Here is a 20,982-nt window from a genome sequence, read left to right as displayed (position 1 = left end):
CCTACTCCTCGTCGTCCGAGGAGGAGGTTATCGACCTCACCAACCTGGACGCCGTAATCCATCCAGACCGTCCACGGTCAGCTGGAATCAGGGGTTCTGATCCAGAAACTGTTGGATCATGCCGCAGGCCGACCAGGCGTAAGCTGTGCGGCAATATAAAGGGGCGAGATCTCTGGTCAGATGAAAAGCTGCCATCTGGAGATCGCAAACATCGCCAGGGAGTTACAGGCTCGAAATGCCACGAACTGTGGCCCCGATGTTAGGGAGGTCCCGGGACCAACTACGGGCAGAGACGAGGGGCCACCAATCGCCAGGCTGAAGCACCTGGAGGAGGAATGTTCGCGCCTAAGACGCGAACTTAAAAAGAAAGGATGCGTCCTGGAGAAGATGAAATCGGGAGGGGGAGCAAACGTCCCACCTGGACCCAATGCTGGGGGTGGGACCCATACGGCTGCTCCAAACACCAGAAACCAGGAGAGACTGACTGCGGCCAGGAACGTAGCGGGGAGTCTGGATGGCGGGGCAACGGCCAGGATCCTTACGGAACTGGCGAGGGCTGTCGTTGCCATCCAGGAGGACATCAGAGGGATGAAGCAGGGAGGTGGCACGTATGCACAGGTTGCAGCTAGGCAACGGGTTGCCCCTCCGACGGCTACTGCGACACCACCGGTTCCTGCTCCGGACAGGGATGTTTACGGTCGTCAAAAGAAGGGGCAGGGCTGTGATACCTGCTGGGGGCCCTTGCTAACACAACCAGGTGCTGGGAAGGTTGCCCCCCCCACTGGGAATCCTCTGAAAAGGAAGAAAAAGAAGAAGAAAGCAAGCCAAGAGACCAGGGAGACCGCCGCAGTCTCCTTGACCTGCGAGGGAGGAGCCTCCTACCTGGAGGCTCTTAAAAAACTCGAAAGTAGTGTCAACCTGGACACCATTGGTGTTAAGGGACTTTCGTATAGGAGGGGCCTGACGGGCTCCTTTATATGGGAGGTCCGGGGTAAGGACGCTAACGCGAGGGCGGACAAGGTCGCGGAGGCGATGAGGGGGGTCCTCCCTGAGGCCAAAATTTTAAGGCCTCAGAGGACCTCCCCCATCAGGTTGGAGGGTTTATACCCAACAACCACCCTCACCGCGATTAGGTGCGCGTTGTTGGAGGGGAGGTCGGGCATTGACCCGAACCTAATTACTATGGGGGAAATCCGACCGGGCAGGGGTGGCCGCTACGAGGCCACGGTGGTGGCACCGACGGCCCTTGCCCGGGCGGCTATAGACAGAGGAAACATTCTGGTGGGGTGGGGGAGAGTGCGGGTCTTCCCTGTTCGACCCAGGCCCCTGAGATGCCACAGGTGTCTCGCAAGGGCCACGTTGCGGCCTTTTGCCCGGCACCTTCCGCGAGAACGGATGTTTGTTTCCGGTGTGGTGAGCCGGGACACGTCGCTCGCGAGTGTGGGGCCGGCCCCAAGTGTCCGGTCTGTGCGGAGGCGGGTCGCCCCCAGACCTCGCACAGGGCGGGTTCCTGGGAGTGCCCACTGGTGCCTCCCATTAGACGCAGGGAACAGATACTGGTGGTCGCGGACAAAAACGTCGCGCCAGTGCGAGTGAGTGATGTACCGGCCGACAATAGTGCGGGACCGAGTGTGGGACCTAGTGTGGGTCCAGTGAACGATGCAATGGAGGTTGAGCAGGCGGCTCCTGCCCCCATGCAGTCTTAATATTATTTTAGAATAATATGGCGGTGATCCAAGTCAACCTCAACCATGCGCGTAGGGCCCAGGATCTGCTGGGCCAGCGAATGAGGGAGGTTGAGGCGGACATCGCCATAATATCGGAACCGTGGTGGGTTCCCCCTGGGGATGAGAAATGGCTCTCATCCCTGGGGGGGTCGCCCCTCGCCCGATTCTCGTGAGCAAAGGCGGAGGAACCTGCAGCCTAGTGCGCAGGGGTTTGTTTTTTGTGGCCGCTAAATGGGGGGACTCGCTGGTAGTCTCTGTCTACTTTCCCCCCAGCGAGGATATCAGTAAATTTTGTAGACTCCTTGATGAGCTCGAAGAGCTCTTAGGATCATTTCCCACGCTTCCAGCGTTGGTTGCCGGAGACTTTAATGCCCGGTCCCACAGTTGGGATCCGGAAGGCAGAAGTAACCTAAGGGGTGAGTTGCTCTGCATGTGGGCCAATAGGTCGAACCTAAGCCTGGGCAACCAGGTTGGCCACCCCACGTGCGTTCGGCCGCAAGGGTCGAGCGTTATAGACCTTACGTGGGGATCTCCGACAGCCATCGTCCGCTTATCGGATTGGAGGGTGGATGAGGCCGAGTCCCTTTCGGACCACCTGTATGTAATATTCAACTATAGGCGTGAGGCTGCAGGCTTCCGAAGCCTTTGCTCTAGGGAGAGAATTTTTCCTAGGTGGGATGCGAGGGCTGTGGACGAGGATAGGCTCGCCGCAGCCCTCGTATCCGCCGACTGGACACGGAACAATGGTGCCAGTGGGGAAGACTTAGTGCGGTGGCTGAACTGTTCCTTAACCAGGGCATGTGACATTGGTATGCCTCGGGTCAGAACAGGAGTGAACCGGGGGAGTGTGGTGCCATGGTGGTCTCGGGAGATTGCAGCCCTTAGGAGGGAGGCAATGCTCTCGAGAAGAAGACTTCAAAGGGCTCGACGCAGCGGCGACCTGGCCAGGATAGGGGAGTGCCTTCACAGCAGGAGGGAGGCCAAGAGGGGTTTGGTCCGTGCTATCAGGAGGGCCAAGGCTTCGGCCTGGAGGGACTTCCTCACTACCATCGAGGAAGATCCCTGGGGGAGGCCATATAAGCTTGTGATGAACAAGCTTAGAGCTCGAGGTCTCCTCCCCCTTACTGAGGCACTGGACCCCTCTCTGCTGGCCACAACCATCGAAACCTTGTTTCCGAGGGACGGCCAACCAGTGTCCCCGAACGAAGACCTGCGGGACCTGGCTGGGGTGGAGGTGCTGCCGGAAGAGGTGCGCAGGGCTGCTGCCAGGATTGGCCTTGGAAGGGCACCAGGCCCTGATGGTGTGCCGGGACTGGTGGTGAAAAGGGCTGCTGACATCTGCAGCGGGGGACCGGCTCGCTGCTTTTCTGACCTCTTGAGGAACGGCGTGTTCCCGGAGAGCTGGAAGAGGGCCAGGCTGGTCCTCATAAGAAAGAGGACTGGGGAGGACATCTTACCGGGTTCATTCAGGCCCATATGTCTGCTGGATGAGGTGGGGAAGTTATTCGAGAGAGTGATCGTCTCCAGGGTGAGCGAGTTTTTAGAACTAAGAAGTGTACTATCGCCGAGCCAACATGGCTTCAGGGTGGGCCATTCCACCCTTGGGGCCGTTGGGGAGGTCAAACGTTATATACAGGAGTGCGTGAGTGAGGGACGGGTTGGTGTCCTAGTGTCGTTGGACATTGCCAACGCGTTTAACTCGCTCCCCTGGATGACCGTTATTGACTCCATGACGAGGTGTGGCTTCCCCACCCATCTAGTTAATATTATTAAGGACTATTTTAGGAATAGGCTCCTGTCCTTTATAGGAGGACAGTTCACTGTACATAGCGTAAGTGTGACGTGTGGGGTCCCACAGGGTTCTGTCCTGGGCCCCACACTGTGGAACATCGCCTACGACCGGGTCCTCCGTGTCCCGCTGCCGGGGGGGTCTCGTGTCGTCTGCTATGCGGATGACACGGCCCTCCTGTCAGCGGGGCGGGACCCGGCTAGTGCGATGTTAGCGTGCGAGAGGGACCTCGAGGTCCTAGTAAATGAGATAGAGAGTTTGGGCCTTAAAGTGGCGCCGCACAAAACGGAGGCGATGGCCTTCCCTGCCTCTGCCTTCCGCAGACGCAGGATTGCTCCCCCCCCTGTGATCAGACTCAGGGGGGTTTGTATTGCGGTTAAGCCCAGCGTGAAATACCTGGGCATAGTATTAGATGCAGACATGACATTTAGGCCCCACTTCGAGGCCTTAATTCCTAGAGTGCAGGGGATCCTTCGGTCCATTGGGAGGATCCTTCCGAACCTTCACGGACCGAGGGAAAAGAAGCGACGCCTCTACTGCAGCGTGATCCACTCCGTGCTCCTTTATGGTGCTCCGGTGTGGTGGCGCGCTGTTGTGGAAGATCAGAGGATCAGGCGGGCTGTTCGGGCCCTGCAAAGAAGGGTAGCAATCAGGGTGTGTTGCGCGTATAGAACGGTGTCCTTCCATGCGGCAATGATGGTCGCGGGGATTATTCCCCTCGACCATCTGGCGCCGCAGCTGGCGGACGTCTACGCAGCGGTCCGGGAAGCAGAGGATCCCGTTTCCCCTAGGACAAGGGCCGTGCTGGGCGCTATTGCCAAGAGGAGGGCAATTGCCTCATGGAAGGAAGAAGAAGTAAGTCTCGTTGGCGCAATTGGAGCAACGGGGGTGCGTGTGAGGGCAGCCATCGCTTCCAGGTTGGATGAGTGGGTTGGAAGGCCGTTTTCTTTGGAAACGACCTTCCACACCACTCAGCTGATGACTGGCCATGGCTGCTTTCCCGCGTACCTATACGGTATCAGGAAGGCAGACTCCCCGCGGTGTTTTCACTGCGATGCGGGGAACGATGATGCCGATCACACCCTGATTGAGTGCCCTGCGTGGATGGATGAAGGGCCTCCTTGGTCAGGGAACTGGGGGGGGTGCAGCTCACTCTCCCCGGGATAGTCGGGCGATCCCTGGATACCCCGGGGGCGTGGGCTGCATTCCAGTCCTTTTCAGGACTAGTTATGAGCCAAGGAGGATGCTGAAAGAGAGAGGGAGAGAGTTATACGCAACAGAAGAAGGATGAATGCTAGGCCGCGTAGGAGAGTAGCTCCTAGGCGGCCCCCCCGGGCGAGGCTCCGGGCAGCTTTGGCGGCGACTGGCCCAGTCTAGTGCGCCGCTTTCCCCTGAGGAGATGAATGAGCATGCTCATGCATGGGGTGTATGAACCCGACCATTGCATCATGGGATGGATGGTCGGGTTGGTGTATATTTATATATATAGTAGTTTTAGGTTGCGCCCCACCGTGGGGTGCAACAACTTAATTATAAGATGTATGTGAGTGTGTGTGAATTGAGAGAGCCTGGCAAAACACCGGCCAGGCTCATCGGGGTGGGAGTGGGTGAAGTATGTGCATGTAGCACGGTTCCGCCCCTCCCATCCAACGAATGAATGTGTTGCACCAGGTGGGTTTTTAGTCGGTAAGAATCCGACACTCCCTTGAGTACCGGGCTCAAGTGGCCTATAAGGTTTTCCCCCTGACGAAAAAAAAAAAAAAAAAAAAAAGGGTTGCGTCAGGGTTGCGTCAGGATTAGAGTAAGAGGTTCCATCACGAATGGGGTGGACCACATTAAGCAGAAAATAATGAGCATACAGAACGCGTATGTTAAAAATATGTTCCTATACGGTGAGATCGCCAAGAACGGATAAGTCCCATTAGACATGTGATGGCACTGAGGTGTCATCCTTTTTAAAAAAAAAAACGGGTGAAGTATGTGCATGTAGCACGGTTCCGCCCCTCCCACCCAACGATTGAATGTGAATTGCAGCAGGTGGGTTTTTAGTCGGTAGGAATCCGACACTCCCTTGAGTACCGGGCTCAAGGGGCCTATGAAGGTTTTCCCCCTGACGAAAAAAAAAAGGGTTGCGTCAGGGTTGCGTCAGGGTTGCGTCAGGGTCCCCCCCGTGGGTAGGGGGTAGTAGAATACTCCCACAGTATTCCCTGCTTGTCGTAAGAGGCGACTAAAAGGGAGGGTATGAATGGAGTGTGTATGCTCTTTGTGTGGCTATTTCTATCTTTAATTCTTTCTATCCCCCTTTTTCTACTCTTTGCTTTGTCTCTTACTTCCTTCATTTCCTTTCCTTTCCACTGGCTTGTGCCATTATAAAATGATTAAATATGATGAGTACAAAGTCAGTGATTAAAGGGTGTGGTTCGGATGTCCACACACCGGCGGTGTTAGGTGGTGCGCTAGCAGGCCACCCTCCGTCGTCAACATGCTACTGCTATGAGTCTGGGGTAGGTGACCCGGCCCCGACTCTGGTAACCAATACGGGAAGCTGTTCGCGGGTAGGCGACCTGGCCCGCGAACTGACCAATGCGTCAGGAAGGCAAGGGTGCTCCTCAAAGGAGGGGCCAAGGTGCACTTTGGAATGCACCGAGGAGATGGAGACTGGCACACTAACAGCCAGAACAAATAAGAGGGCGAGACCAGTAACATATTCCACATCTTCAGAAGAAGAGGTCATTGATTTGACCAATGCGGAAGTGGTCTTCCCGGAGGGGCCATCGATCTCCGGCATTGAAACTGGTAGGCTGATCGAGCGCATCTTAGATCATGCAATGGAGGCTGAATCCAGGAGAAAGACTTGTGGAAATATAAAGGGTGAAATCTCAGGTCGCATGAAGCGCTGCAACCTGGGAATCATGGAATTAGCCAGGGAATTGAAGGCAAGAAATAGGGCGAATTGTGGCCCTGATTTACAAACTGTATTGGAACAATTAAGGGCGGAAACTAAGGCCACCAATGACCGGTTGAGGCATGTTGAAGAAGAATGCTCGCGCCTTAGAAAGGAGCTAAAGAAAAAGGATGCGCTCCTCGAAAGACAGGCGACGGCAAAGGATGTGGCGAATGCCCAGTTAGAGCTTCCGTGACGAACCAAACTCGGTCCATTGGGGAAGAAAGACTGGCTGCGGCGTGAAGGGGGGAGGATTTGGACGGCGGGGCGACCACAAGGATCCTCGCTGAGCTGTCCAAGGCGGTTGTTGGAATTCAACAGGAGTTGAAAGAGATGAAGGCGGGGCGGGGCTCATACGCCCAAGTTGCAGCCCAACCACGGGCTGCCCCCTCGACGGCTACACAGATGCCACTGACCTCCATCCCAGATGGGGATGGGTTCGTGGAGGTCAGGAGAAGGGGTAGGGCTTCGATGCCTGTTGGGGGGCCCTTGCCCAAACAGTCGAGTACTGGGAGGGTTGCCCCCCCCACTGGGCAAAGAAAGAAGAAGAAGAAGAAGAAGCAAACTGCGAGGACCAGGGAGACCGCCGCAGTCTCCCTGACCTGCGAGGGAGGAGCCTCCTACCTGGAGGCTCTTAAAAAGCTGGAGGGAAGCATAAACCTTGACACCATAGGTGTCAAGGGGCTTTCTTACAGAAGGGGCCTCACGGGCTCCTTCATTTGGGAGGTCCGCGGCAAGGACGCCCAAACGAAGGACAAGGTCGCGGAGGCGATGAGGGGGGTCCTCCCTGAGGCCAAAATTTTGAGGCCTCAGAGGACCTCCCCCATCAGGTTGGAGGGTTTATACCCATCAACCACCCTCACCGCGATTAGGTGTGCGCTGTTGGAAGGGAGGTCGGGCATTGACCCGAACTTAATAACTATGGGGGAAATCCGACCGGGCAGGGGTGGCCGCTACGAGGCCACGGTGGTGGCACCGACGGCCCTTGCCCGGGCGGCAATAGACAGAGGTAACATTCTGGTGGGGTGGGGAAGAGTGCGGGTCTTCCCTGTTCGACCCAGGCCCCTGAGATGCCACAGGTGTCTCGCAAGGGGCCACGTTGCGGCCTTCTGCCCGGCACCTTGCGCGAGAACGGATGTTTGCTTTCGGTGTGGTGAGCCGGGACACGTCGCTCGCGAGTGTGGGGCCGGCCCCAAGTGTCCGGTATGTGCGGAGGCGGGTCGCTCCCAGACCTCGCACAGGGCGGGTTCCTGGGAGTGCCCATTGGTGCCTCCTATTAGACGAAAAGACCTAATTTTAAGAGTTGCGGACAAAGATGCTGCACAAGTGCGTGGATCTAGTGTACCGGCCGCCAATAGCGTGGGACCGTGTGTAGGACCTAAGGGTCCGGAAGATAGTGGCATGGAGGTGGAGCAGGCGCTCCTGCACCTCCATGCAATTTTAACATTACTTAAACTAATATGGCGATGATCCAGATCAACCTCAACCATGCGCGAAGGGCCCAGGATTTGCTGGGCCAGCGAATGAGGGAGGTTGGGGCGGACATCGCCATAGTATCGGAGCCGTGGTGGGTCCCTCCTGGGGATGAGAGATGGCTCTCATCCCTGGGGGGGTCGCCCCTCGCTGCGATTCTCGTGAGCAAAGGCGGAGGAACCTGTAGCCTAGTGCGCAGGGGTTTGTTTTTTGTGGCCGCTAAATGGGGGGACTCGCTGGTAGTTTCTGTCTACTTTCCCCCCAGCGAGGATATTAGTAAATTTTGTAGACTCCTTGATGAGCTCGAAGAGCTCTTAGGATCTTTTCCCGCTCTTCCAGCGTTGGTTGCCGGAGACTTCAATGCCCGGTCCCAAAGATGGGATCCGGAAGGCAGAAGTAACCTAAGGGGTGAGTTGCTCTGCATGTGGGCCAATAGGTTGAACCTAAGCCTGGGCAACCAGGTTGGCCACCCCACGTGCGTTCGGCCGCAAGGGTCGAGCGTTATAGACCTTACGTGGGGATCTCCGACAGCCATCGTCCGCTTATCGGATTGGAGGGTGGATGAGGCCGAGTCCCTTTCGGACCATTTGTACGTCATATTCAATTATAGGCGTGAGGCTACAGGCTTCCGAAGCCTTTGCTCCAGGGATAGAATTTTCCCTAGGTGGGATGCGAGGGCTGTGGACGAGGATAGGCTCGCCGCAGCCCTCGTGTCTGCTGACTGGACACGTGACTATAGTGCCAGTGGGGAGGATCTAGTGACGTGGATAAACAACTCACTTGTTAGTGCGTGTGACATTGCCATGTCTCGAGTCAGGACAGGAGTGAACAGGGGGAGAGTAGTGTCGTGGTGGTCCCATGAAATTGCAGTGCTTAGGAGGGAGGCCATGGTAACAAGAAGGCGCTACCAGAGGGCTCGACGCAGCGGCGACCTGGCCAGGATGAGGGAGTGCCTTGAAAGCAGGAGAGAGGCCAAGAGGGGTTTGGTCCGTGCTATCAGAAGGGCCAAGGCTTCGGCCTGGAGGGACTTCCTCACTACCATCGAGGAAGATCCCTGGGGGAGGCCATATAAGCTTGTTATGAACAAGCTTAGAGCTCGAGGTCTCCCCCCCCTTACTGAGGCACTGGACCCCTCTCTTTTGACTGGAATAATAACTGCATTATTCCCGGGGGACGGACAACCGGTGTCCCCAAACACCGAAGTGATTAATCCAGCTGAGATCAGGGTCACTGATGAGGAGGTGCGCAGGGCTGCTGGGAGAATTGGCCTCGGAAGGGCGCCGGGTCCTGACGGGGTCCCGGGTCTAGTACTGAAAAGGGCTGCAACCTTCTGTAGCAGGGGACTGGCGGACTGCTTCTCTGCTTTACTAGGGAGTGGTGTGTTCCCGCGTGAGTGGAAAAGGGCCAGATTGGTCCTTGTGAGGAAGAGGAACAATCACGACGACTCTCCAGGTTCGTTTAGGCCTATATGCCTATTGGACGAGGTGGGGAAGCTATTCGAAAGGGTGATCGTCTCCAGGGTGAGCGAGTTCTTGGAACAAAGAAGTATACTTTCGCCGCACCAACATGGCTTCAGAGTGGGCCGTTCCACCCTCGGGGCCGTTGGTGAGGTTAAGGATTATATACAGGAGTGCGCGAGTGATGGACGGGTGGTTGTGATGGTGTCGTTGGACATTTCCAACGCATTCAACTCGCTCCCCTGGAGAACTGTCGTGGATACTATGGTGAGGAGTGGCTTCCCCACCTATATCGTCAATATTATTAAGGACTATTTCAGAAATAGGCTCCTGTCCTTCATAGGAGGACAGGGCATCGCTCATAGTGTAAGTGTGACGTGTGGGGTTCCACAGGGTTCTGTCCTGGGCCCCACACTGTGGAACATCGCCTACGACCGGGTCCTCCGTGTCCCGCTGCCGGGGGGGTCTCGTGTCGTCTGCTATGCGGATGACACGGCCCTCCTGTCAGCGGGGCGGGACCCGGCTAGTGCGATGTTAGCGTGCGAGAGGGACCTCGAGGTCCTAGTAAATGAGATAGAGAGTTTGGGCCTTAAAGTGGCGCCGCACAAAACGGAGGCGATGGCCTTCCCTGCCTCTGCCTTCCGCAGACGCAGGATTGCTCCCCCCCCTGTGATCAGACTCAGGGGGGTTTGTATTGCGGTTAAGCCCAGCGTGAAATACCTGGGCATAGTATTAGATGCAGACTTGTCATTTAGGCCCCACTTCGAGGCCTTAATTCCTAGAGTGCAGGGGATCCTTCGGTCCATTGGGAGGATCCTTCCGAACCTTCACGGACCGAGGGAAAAGAAGCGACGCCTCTACTGCAGCGTGATCCACTCCGTGCTCCTTTATGGTGCTCCGGTGTGGTGGCGCGCTGTTGTGGAAGATCAGAGGGTCAGGCGGGCTGTTCGGGCCCTGCAAAGAAGGGTAGCAATCAGGGTGTGTTGCGCGTACAAAACGGTGTCCTTCCATGCGGCAATGATGGTCGCGGGGATTATTCCCCTCGACCATCTGGCGCCGCAGCTGGCGGACGTCTACGCAGCGGTCCGGGAAGCGGAGGATCCCGTTTCCCCTAGGACAAGGGCCGTGCTGGGCGCTATTGCCAAGAGGAGGGCAATTGCCTCATGGAAGGAAGAAGAAGTAAGTCTCGTTGGCGCAATTGGAGCAACGGGGGTGCGCGTGAGGGCAGCCATCGCTTCCAGGTTGGATGAGTGGGTTGGAAGGCCGTTTTCTTTGGAAACGACCTTCCACACCACTCAGCTGATGACTGGCCATGGCTGCTTTCCCGCGTACCTATACGGTATCAGGAAGGCAGACTCCCCGCGGTGTTTTCACTGCGATGCGGGGAACGATGATGCCGATCACACCCTGATTGAGTGCCCTGCGTGGATGAATGAGAGGGCCTCCTTGGTCAGGGAACTGGGGGGGGTGCAGCTCACTCTCCCCGGGATAGTCGGGCGATCCCTGGATACCCCGGGGGCGTGGGCTGCATTCCAGTCCTTTTCAGGACTAGTTATGAGGGCCAAGGAGGATGCTGAAAGAGAGAGGGAGAGAGTTGTGCGTAACAGAAGAAGGATGAATGCTAGGCCGCGTAGGAGAGTAGCTCCTAGGCGGCCCCCCCGGGCGAGGCTCCGGACGCTTTGGCGGCGACTGGCCCGGTCTAGTGCGCCGCTTTCCCCTGAGGAGATGAATGAGCATGCTCATGCATGGGTTGTATGAACCCGACCATTGCATCATGGGATGGATGGTCGGGTTAGTGTATATAGTTATACATAGTAGGTTTAGGTTGCGCCCCACCGTGGGGTGCAACAACTTAATTATAAGATGTATGTGAGTGTGTGAATGGAGAGAGCCTGGAAAACACCGGCCAGGCTCATCGGGGTGGGAGCGGGTGAAGTATGTGCATGTAGCACGGTTCCGCCCCTCCCACCCAACGAATGAATGTGAATTGCACCAGGTGGGTTTTTAGTCGGTAGGAATCCGACACTCCCTTGAGTACCGGGCTCAAGGGGCCTATGAAGGTTTTCCCCCTGACGAAAAAAAAAAAAAAAAAAAAAAAAAAAAAGGGTTGCGTCAGGGTTGCGTCAGGGTTGCGTCAGGGTTGCGTCAGGGTTCGTCAGGGTCCCCCCGTGGGTAGGGGGTAGTAGAATACTCCCACAGTATTCCCTGCTTGTCGTAAGAGGCGACTAAAAGGGAGGGTATGAATGGTGTGTGTATGTTCTTTGTGTGGCTATTTCTATCTTTAATTCTTTCTATCCCCTCTTTTCTATTCTTTTCTTTGCCTCTTGCTTCTTTCTTTTCCTTTCCTTTCCTACTGGGCTTGTGCCTAATTTGATGAATAAAATGAAAGGTACAAGATCAGTTAATAACCCGTGTGGAAGGGACATCCACACACCGGCGGTGCTAGGTGGTGTTATGGCAGGCCACCCTCCGTCGTCATCATACGACTGCTATGAGTCTGGGGTAGGTGACCCGGCCCCGACTCTGGTAACCAATACGGGAAGCTGTTCGCAGGTAGGCGACCTGGCCTGCGGATCGACCAATGTCTCAGGAAGGGATGATATGGAGTCCGACTCTCCAACTGTCGGATCCATACGGAAGAGGGCTAGGCCGATGGCCTACTCCACGTCATCAGATGACGAAGTAATAGATTTAACGAGTATGGAGGGAGTTTTATCAGAGAAGCCATCAGTCTCCAATTTGGAATCAGGGAGACTGATCGACCTAATCCTAGATCATGCTGCCGAGGCTGAAATAAAAAGGAAGACCTGCGGCAATATCAAGGGGGAAATATCCGGGAAGATGAAGTCCTGTCACCTAGGTATAATAGAGGTCGCTAAGGAGCTGCAGGCTCGGAACAGGTTGAGCTGCAGCGCAGATATTCGGGAGACGTTAGAGCAGTTACGCTCCGAGACTAGAGCCACGAACATCAGGCTCAAACAACTCGAGGAGGAGTGTTCGCGTCTTAGACGCGAAATCAAACGTAAAGATGTACTCCTTGAGAAGGCTACCAAGAAGAACAATAATAACATCGAGAACCCTTCAGCGACGGAAATGGCTGCACCAAATAAGCGTACTCAGTCTTTCGCTGAGGAAAGACTGGTTGCAGCTAGAAAAGATGAGAATTTGGACGGCGGGGCGACGATGAGGGTTCTTGCTGAATTGGCTAAATCTATCACAGCCATTCAGCAGGAACTGAAAACAATGAAAGAAGAACGGGGCTCTTACGCTCAGGTCGCGGCACGACCACGAGTTGCCCCCTCGACGGCGACACAGATGCCACTGACCCCCATCCCAGACGGGGATGGGTTCATGGAGGTCAGGAGAAGGGGTAGGGCTTCGATGCCTATTGGGGGGCCCTTGCCCAAACAGTCGAATGCCGGGAGGGTTGCCCCCCCCACTGTGAAAAAAAAGAAGAAGAAGAAGAAGAAGCAAGCCACGAGGACCAGGGAGACCGCCGCAGTCTCCCTGACCTGCGAGGGAGGAGCCTCCTACCTGGAGGCTCTAAGGAAATTGGAGGGAAGTATAAACCTTGACGCCATAGGTGTCAAGGGGCTTTCTTACAGGAGGGGCCTCACGGGCTCCTTCATTTGGGAAGTCCGCGGCAAAGACGCCCAGACGAAGGCGGACAGGGTCGCGGAGGCGATGAGGGGGGTCCTCCCTGAGGCCAAAATTTTGAGGCCTCAGAGGTCCTCCCCCATCAGGTTGGAAGGGTTATACCCGACGACCACCCTCACCGCGATTAGGTGCGCGTTGTTGGAGGGGAGGTCGGGCATTGACCCGAACCTAATAACTATGGGGGAAATCCGACCGGGCATGGGTGGCCGCTACGAGGCCACGGTGGTGGCACCGACGGCCCTTGCCCGGGCGGCTATAGATAGAGGAAACATTCTGGTGGGGTGGGGGAGAGTGCGGGTCTTCCCTGTTCGACCCAGGCCCCTGAGATGCCACAGGTGTCTCGCAAGGGGCCACGTTGCGGCCTTTTGCCCGGCACCTTGCGCGAGAACATATGTTTGTTTCCGGTGTGGTGAGCCGGGACACGTCGCTCGCGAGTGTGGGGCCGGCCCCAAGTGTCCGGTCTGTGCGGAGGCGGGTCGCTCCCAGACCTCGCACAGGGCGGGTTCCTGGGAGTGCCCATTGGTGCCTCCTATTAAACGAAAAGACCAAATTTTGAGAGTCGCGGACAAAAATGTCGCGCAAGTGCGTGGGATTAGTGTGCCGGCCGACAATAGCGTGGGACCGTGTGTGGGACCTAAGGGTCCGGAGGATAGTGTCATGGAGGTGGAGCAGGCGGCCCCTGCCCCTCCATGCAACTTGAACGCTATCTTAACATAATATGGCGGTGATCCAAGTCAACCTCAACCATGCGCGTAGGGCCCAGGATTTGCTGGGCCAGCGAATGAGGGAGGTTGAGGCGGACATCGCCATAATATCGGAACCGTGGTGGGTTCCCCCTGGGGATGAGAAATGGCTCTTATCCCTGGGGGGTCGCCCCTCGCCGCGATTCTCGTGAGCAAAGGCGGAGGAACCTGCAGCCTAGTGCGCAGGGGTTTGTTTTTTGTGGCCGCTAAATAGGGGGACTCGCTGGTAGTCTCTGTCTACTTTCCCCCCAGCGAGGATATCAGTAAATTTTGTAGACTCCTTGATGAGCTCGAAGAGCTCTTAGGATCATTTCCCACACTTCCAGCGTTGGTTGCCGGAGACTTCAATGCCCGGTCCCACAGTTGGGATCCGGAAGGCGGAAGTAACCTAAGGGGTGAGTTGCTCTGCATGTGGGCCAATAGGTCGAACCTAAGCCTGGGCAACCAGGTTGGCCACCCCACGTGCGTTCGGCCGCAAGGGTCGAGCGTTATAGACCTTACGTGGGGATCTCCGACAGCCATCGTCCGCTTATCGGATTGGAGGGTGGATGAGGCCGAGTCCCTTTCGGACCACCTGTATGTAATATTCAACTATAGGCGTGAGGCTGCAGGCTTCCGAAGCCTTTGCTCTAGGGAGAGAATTTTTCCTGGGTGGGATGCGAGGGCTGTGGACGAGGATAGGCTCGCCGCAGCCCTCGTATCCGCCGACTGGACACGGAACAATAGTGCCAGTGGGGAAGACTTAGTGCGGTGGCTGAACAGTTCTTTAACCAGGGCATGTGACATTGGTATGTCTCGGGTTAGAAAAGGAGTGAACCGGGGGAGTGTAGTGCCATGGTGGTCTCGGGAGATTGCAGCCCTTAGGAGGGAGGCAATGCTCTCGAGAAGAAGATACCAAAGGGCTCGACGCAGCGGCGACTTGGCCAAGATAGGGGAGTGCCTTCACAACAGGAGGGAGGCCAAGAGGGGTTTGGTCCGTGCTATCAGGAGGGCCAAGGCTTCGGCCTGGAGGGACTTCCTAACTACCATCGAGGAAGATCCCTGGGGGAGGCCATATAAGCTTGTATTGAACAAGCTTAGAGCTCGGGGTCTCCCCCCCCTTACTGAGGCACTGGACCCCTCTCTGCTGGCCACAATCATTGGAACATTATTTCCGGGGGACGGCCAACCAGTGTCCCCGAATGAAGACCTACAGGACTTAGCTGGGGTGGAGGTGCTGCCGGAGGAGGTGCGCAGGGCCGCTGCCAGTATTGGCCTTGGAAGGGCACCAGGCCCTGATGGTGTGCCGGGATAAGTCGTAAAAAGGGCTGCTGATATCTGCAGCGGAGGACTGGCTCGCTGCTTTTCTGGCCTCTTGGGGAACGGCGTGTTCCCGGAGTGCTGGAAGAAGGCCAGGTTGGTCCTCATAAGGAAAAGGTCTGGGGAAGACGCCGCACCGAGTTCTTTCAGGCCCATATGCCTGCTAGATGAGGTGGGGAAGTTATTCGAGAGAGTGATCGTCTCCAGGGTGAGCGAGTTTTTAGAACGAAGAAGTGTACTGTCGCCAATCCAACATGGCTTCAGGGTGGGCCATTCCACCCTTGGGGCTGTTGGGGAGGTTCAACAATATATACAGGAGTGCGTGAGTGCGGGACGGGTTGGTGTCCTCGTATCGTTGGACATCGCCAACGCGTTTAACTCGCTCCCCTGGATGACCGTAGTCGAGTCAATGACGGGGTGTGGCTTCCCCACCCATCTAGTGAACATAATTAAGGACTACTTTAGAAATAGGCTCCTGTCCTTCATAGGAGGACAGGGCACCGTTAGCAATGTAAGAATTACGTGTGGGGTCCCACAGGGCTCTGTCCTGGGCCCCACACTGTGGAACATCGCCTACGACCGGGTCCTCCGTGTCCCGCTGCCGGGGGGGTCTCGTGTCGTCTGCTATGCGGATGACACGGCCCTCCTGTCAGCGGGGCGGGACCCGGCTAGTGCGATGTTAGCGTGCGAGAGGGACCTCGAGGTCCTGGTAAATGAGATAGAGAGTTTGGGCCTTAAAGTGGCGCCGCACAAAACGGAGGCGATGGCCTTCCCTGCCTCTGCCTTCCGCAGACGCAGGATTGCTCCCCCCCTGTGATCAGACTCAGGGGGGTTTGTATTGCGGTTAAGCCCAGTGTGAAATACCTGGGCATAGTTTTAGATTCAGGTATGACTTTCAGGCCCCACTTCGAGGCCTTAATTCCAAGAGTGCAGGGGATCCTTCGGTCCATTGGGAGGATCCTTCCGAACCTTCACGGACCGAGGGAAAAGAAGCGACGCCTCTACAGCAGCGTGATCCACTCCGTGCTCCTTTATGGTGCTCCGGTGTGGTGGCGCGCTGTTGTGGAAGATCAGAGGGTCAGGCGGGCTGTTCGGGCCCTGCAAAGAAGGGTAGCAATCAGGGTGTGTTGCGCGTATAAAACGGTGTCCTTCCATGCGGCAATGATGGTCGCGGGGATTATTCCCCTCGACCATCTGGCGCCGCGGCTGGCGGATGTATACGCAGCGGTCCGGGAGGCGGAGGATCCCGTCTCCCCTAGGACAAGGGCCGTGCTGGGCGCTGTTGGCAAGAGGAGGGCAATTGTCGCATGGAAGGAAGAGGAAGAAAATCTCGTTGGCGCAGTGGGAACAACGGGGGTGCGCGTGAGAGCAGCCATCGCTTCCAGGTTGGAGGAGTGGGTTGGAAGGCCGTTTTCTTTGGAAACGACCTTCCACACCACTCAGCTGATGACTGGCCATGGCTGCTTTCCCGCGTACCTATACGGTATTAGAAAAGCGGATTCCCCACAGTGCTTCCACTGTGGTGCGGACATTGACGATACCGAACACACCCTGATTGAGTGCCCTGCGTGGACGGATGAGAGGGCCTCCTTGGTCAGGGAACTGGGGGGGGGTGCAGCTCACTCTCCCCGGGATAGTCGGGCGATCCCTGGATACCCCGGGGGCGTGGGCTGCATTCCAGTCCTTTTCAGGACTAGTTATGAGGGCCAAGGAGGATGCCGAAAGAGCGAGAGAGAGAGTTTTGTATGAAAGAAGAAGGATGATTGCTAGGCCGCGTAGGAGAGTAGCTCCTAGGCGGCCCCCCCGGGCGAGGCTCCGGGCAGCTTTGGCGGCGACTGGCCCGGTCTAGTGCGTCGCTTTCCCCTGAAGAGATGAATGAGCATGCTCATGCATGGGGTGTATGAACCCGATCATTGCATCATGGGATGGATGGTCGGGTTGGTGTATATTAATATGTATATAGTAGTTTTAGGATGTGCCCCACCGTGGGGTGCGACAAGCTAGTCATAAGATGTATGTGAGTGTGTGTGAATGGAGAGAGTCTGGCGAAACACCGGCCAGGCTCATCGGGGTGGGAGCGGGTGAAGTATGTGCATGTAGCACGGTTCCGCCCTTCCCACCCAACGAATGAATGTGATTGCACCAGGTGGGTTTTTAGTCGGTAAGAATCCGACACTCCCTTGAGTACCGGGCTCAAGGGGCCTATGAAGGTTTTCCCCCTGACGAAAAAAAAAAAAAAAAAAAAAAAAGGGTTGCGTCAGGGTTGCGTCAGGGTTGCGTCAGGGATTAGAGTAAGAGGTTCCATCACGAATGGGGTGGACCACATTAAGCAGAAAATAATGAGCATACAGAACGCGTATGTTAAAAATATGTTCCTATACGGTGAGATCGCCAAGAACGGATAAGTCCCATTAGACATGTGATGGCACTGAGGTGTCATCCTTTTTAAAAAAAAAAACGGGTGAAGTATGTGCATGTAGCACGGTTCCGCCCCTCCCACCCAACGAATGAATGTGAATTGCACCAGGTGGGTTTTTAGTCGGTAGGAATCCGACACTCCCTTGAGTACCGGGCTCAAGGGGCCTATAAAGGTTTTCCCCCTGACGAAAAAAAAAAAGGGTTGCGTCAGGGTTGCGTCAGGGTTGCGTCAGGGTCCCCCTCGTGGGTAGGGGGTAGTAGAATACTCCCACAATATTCCCTGCTTGTCGTAAGAGGCGACTAAAAGGGATGGTATGAATGGTGTGTGATTCTCTGTGTGGATATTTCTATCTTTAATTCTTCCTATCCCCTCTTTTCTTCTCTTTTCTTGTCTCTTACTTCCTTCGTTTTCTTTCTTTTCCTCTGGGCTTGTGCCTGCCAATTAAAAATAAATGTGGAGGGTACAAGCTTGGAGAAAAACCCGTGTGGGAGGGATACCCACACAACGGCGGTGTTTGGTGGTGGTAGGAAAGGCCACCCATCGTCGTCATCATACTACTGTCAGGAGTCTGTGGTAGGCAACCCGGCCCAGACTCTGGTTAATGCCTCGGGAAGTTGTTCGCAGGTAGGTGACCTGGCCTGCGAATCGACTAAGGCACCAGGAAAAGAGGCACAGATGGAGGGATGGCAGAAGGAAGCCAGGGCTTTGGAGGAGTTGCGGCTGTCGGATTCGGACTCACCGATCAAGACCAGGGGCAGCAAGAGGATGAGGCGTATCATCACGTCGTCGGATGAGGACGACTGCCTCATCGTAGAAGAGGATGCACCGGGAGGAGGCCAGACGCCGCTGACACTGGAGCAGGAAGACTACCGGAGAAACTTAGGTCAAACCTAAGGGGGATAGAGAAGGAGAGAGCGCGATGCTCGAATTTAAAAGGAGAAGTGTCGGGCAAGATCAAACGACTTGTTAGAGACTCGCTTATCATTGCCGACGAGATGGAAGAGCGGATGGTGAGACAGTCCGGCTCCCCGTTCTCAAGGGCTGAGGCAGTGATCCAGCTGAGAACGGAAGCAAGGATAAGAGACGAACAGATTCGTAAGATGGAAGGTGAAATCGCTAGGCTCCAGAGGGAGCTTAAAAAGCGAGAGGCTGACAAACAAAGCCATGGAGTAAAGGCGGTTGCTGCCCCGAATCAAGGGAGGCAGACGCCTACAAACAAATAGAGCAACCCTATCTCTGAAAAGAGATGGAAGATGCGAGGGTTGGTGATGGTATGGGCTGTGTGATGGCGGTTCTGAGGGACTTTGGTAAGAGTATTGAGGCCCTGCAGAAGACACAGTTGGAGATGTGGAACATCTTTAAGGGAGCCAGCAAGCCACCCCAGCGGGAAACAGAGGGAACTGCGGTGGAGGGGAAGGGAAGTGCTCCCGCCCCGGGAATCTCAAAGGCTCCTGCCCAAAGGATGCCTACTGCGAATACTGTTGTCCCCCCCTTAAAGGATGGGTTTGTCGAGGTGATGGGAAGAAGGAAACGTCGCCAGCAGACAATACCAGCTGTCAGGCAGGAGAAAACCACACATCGGGGAATCGGAGTGCCACAGGAAGTGGCACTAAGAAGAAAAAGAAGAGGAAGAAGAGGAAGAATCGCAGCGGTGGGACCAGGGAGACGGCGGTGGTCTCACTGGCGTGCAACGAGGCGATGTCTTACCGCGATGCTCTCGCCAAGGCCAGGGAGAGCATTAGCCTCAAGGAGATTGGAGTAGAGAATGTAACAATGAGGAGGGGTCTAACGGGGGCCTTCATCTTCAGTATCAGGGGGAAGGAGGCTGCTGTAAAGGCGGACCGGGTAGCCGATGCCTTGAGGAGGACGGTGCCGGAAGCCAAGATCGCTCGGCCACAGAAAACGAGGTCCTTTAGGCTGGTGGGTATTGACCCAAGCCTGAACATGACTATTAAAGGAATGCCCTCCTCGCAGTAAAGGGGAACGTCGGCCCAAAAAAATTTGGGTTGGTGAGATTAGGGCGGGCAGGGGACGTTTCTGGGAGACGGTTGTCTCTGCCCCGGTGGAAATGGCTCAGGCTGTTATCAACAGGGGGGGGGGGTAGACTTTGGTCTATACCGGGCAAAAAGTGGTCGAGCTCCGGCAAAGGCCACTGCGTTGCCACCGATGCCTGGCCAGGGGGCATGTTGCTATGGGCTGCCCTAGTCCAACCTCTAGGGCGAGCCTCTGCCATCAGTGTGGCCAACCGGGTACAATGCAAGGGACTGTAAAAATAAAGTAGAGTGTCTGGTGTGTAGGGACGCCGGGCACAGGAACAAGAACCATCGCGCGGGGAGCTGGGAGTGCCCGGTGGTCCCTCCGCGAAGGGCTAACAGTGAAACGTGCGCGTCCGCGGGTAGTGAGGCTCGGGTGCCTAGTGTTTCGGTGGGGGGAGAGGGTATGGAGGTAGACGCAGACCTGTCTACTCCTACAAGGATCGTGAACGAAAAAGCTGCGCAGGCAAGGGCTGCGATAGGAACAGGTGTGCGGACAAAATGTCGGATTTTAACGGACAAAAATGTCGTTTATAAGACTATTTATGGTGTAGGTAGAATACAGTTAAAAACAAAATTGTGTTTCTGTAACGAGAACATTTAAACTTTTATTTACATACTTATGTGACTAATATTTCCATTCTTACCTGTAACGAGAAGAAACGACATTTAGTGTTCGCTATAAACCGTATCGTCCCTACTGCTCAAGTCAACGCTCGCGACTGATCTCTCAACTCTTATCTATTCCCCTTCTCTTTACAACAGCTGACTATATGTCAGTTGTATGTACCGACGATTTGACTACGTGGTAAATTAATTAATGAATTTCTTTACATGGAGTTGTAATTAATAATGAATATTTCTTTACATGGAGTTGTAATAGCATGTTAATGGAAATGAAAGAGGAGCAAGAATAAAAGGGTCGCCTGCTGAATGTAGTCAAAGATCGCCGAAGTATGATCCACCAGACAGGCTTACAGCGGACATGAGAAACACCATACGCGTATTGTGGCATGGTAGAATTCAAAATCCGCGAAGAGCTTTTAGAGTGTGCACTTCTGCAAATAAAAAAGAAGTTTAACCGCATATATCTGTCTACGTGAACATTCCTCTGCATGTATGGAAAATTTTTTGAAAATTTATCAAACAAATAAAATATACGGATTCTAAGGGTTGAATTTTTTAAGTAAAATGTTTCGTAATTTAAAATATAAGATTATACAAAAAAAGTGTAAAGTTTGCTTAATGCCTTCTTTATTAATAATATATTGCAACCTACTTATGTTACGAACGATGATAAATACCACCGTTGAAGAGCAATAGAACTGTGCGGCCGGCAAAGTGTTAAGGAGGTTATAAAGGCATAAGTGAGCTTACAGGCAGTAAAACAAGGATTGCGGAGTTTGTTAACCGGCTGTTGCTAAGTCTCCTCAACAAGCTG

General features: G+C 55.2%; 1 protein-coding gene across 1 annotated transcript; it reads left to right on the top strand.

Moving 5' to 3' along the window:
- Nucleotides 1-1,854: 1,854 nt before the first annotated feature.
- On the top strand, nucleotides 1,855-3,683 carry LOC122519052. Its single transcript, XM_043638215.1, has 2 exons — nucleotides 1,855-3,205; nucleotides 3,586-3,683. The coding sequence occupies exons 1-2, from the start codon at nucleotides 1,855-1,857 to the stop codon at nucleotides 3,681-3,683; spliced, it is 1,449 nt and encodes a 482-aa protein (XP_043494150.1).
- Nucleotides 3,684-20,982: the final 17,299 nt, after the last annotated feature.

Source organism: Polistes fuscatus, unplaced genomic scaffold, assembly GCF_010416935.1.
Source record: "Polistes fuscatus isolate 324 unplaced genomic scaffold, CU_Pfus_HIC Scaffold29, whole genome shotgun sequence".
Taxonomy (NCBI): Eukaryota; Metazoa; Arthropoda; class Insecta; order Hymenoptera; family Vespidae; genus Polistes; species Polistes fuscatus.
This window is presented reverse-complemented; position numbering and strand designations above follow the sequence as displayed.

What these genes read in the sequence shown, in the direction of transcription:
- LOC122519052 (XM_043638215.1), top strand. Translation starts at nt 1,855, where the DNA reads ATGGCTCTCATCCCTGGGGGGGTCGCCCCTCGCCCGATTCTCGTGAGC. An exon ending in GGGTTCATTCAGGCCCATAT is followed by an intron (nt 3,206 to 3,585) that starts GTCTGCTGGATG and finishes GGGGTCCCACAG; the next exon opens with GGTTCTGTCCTGGGCCCCAC.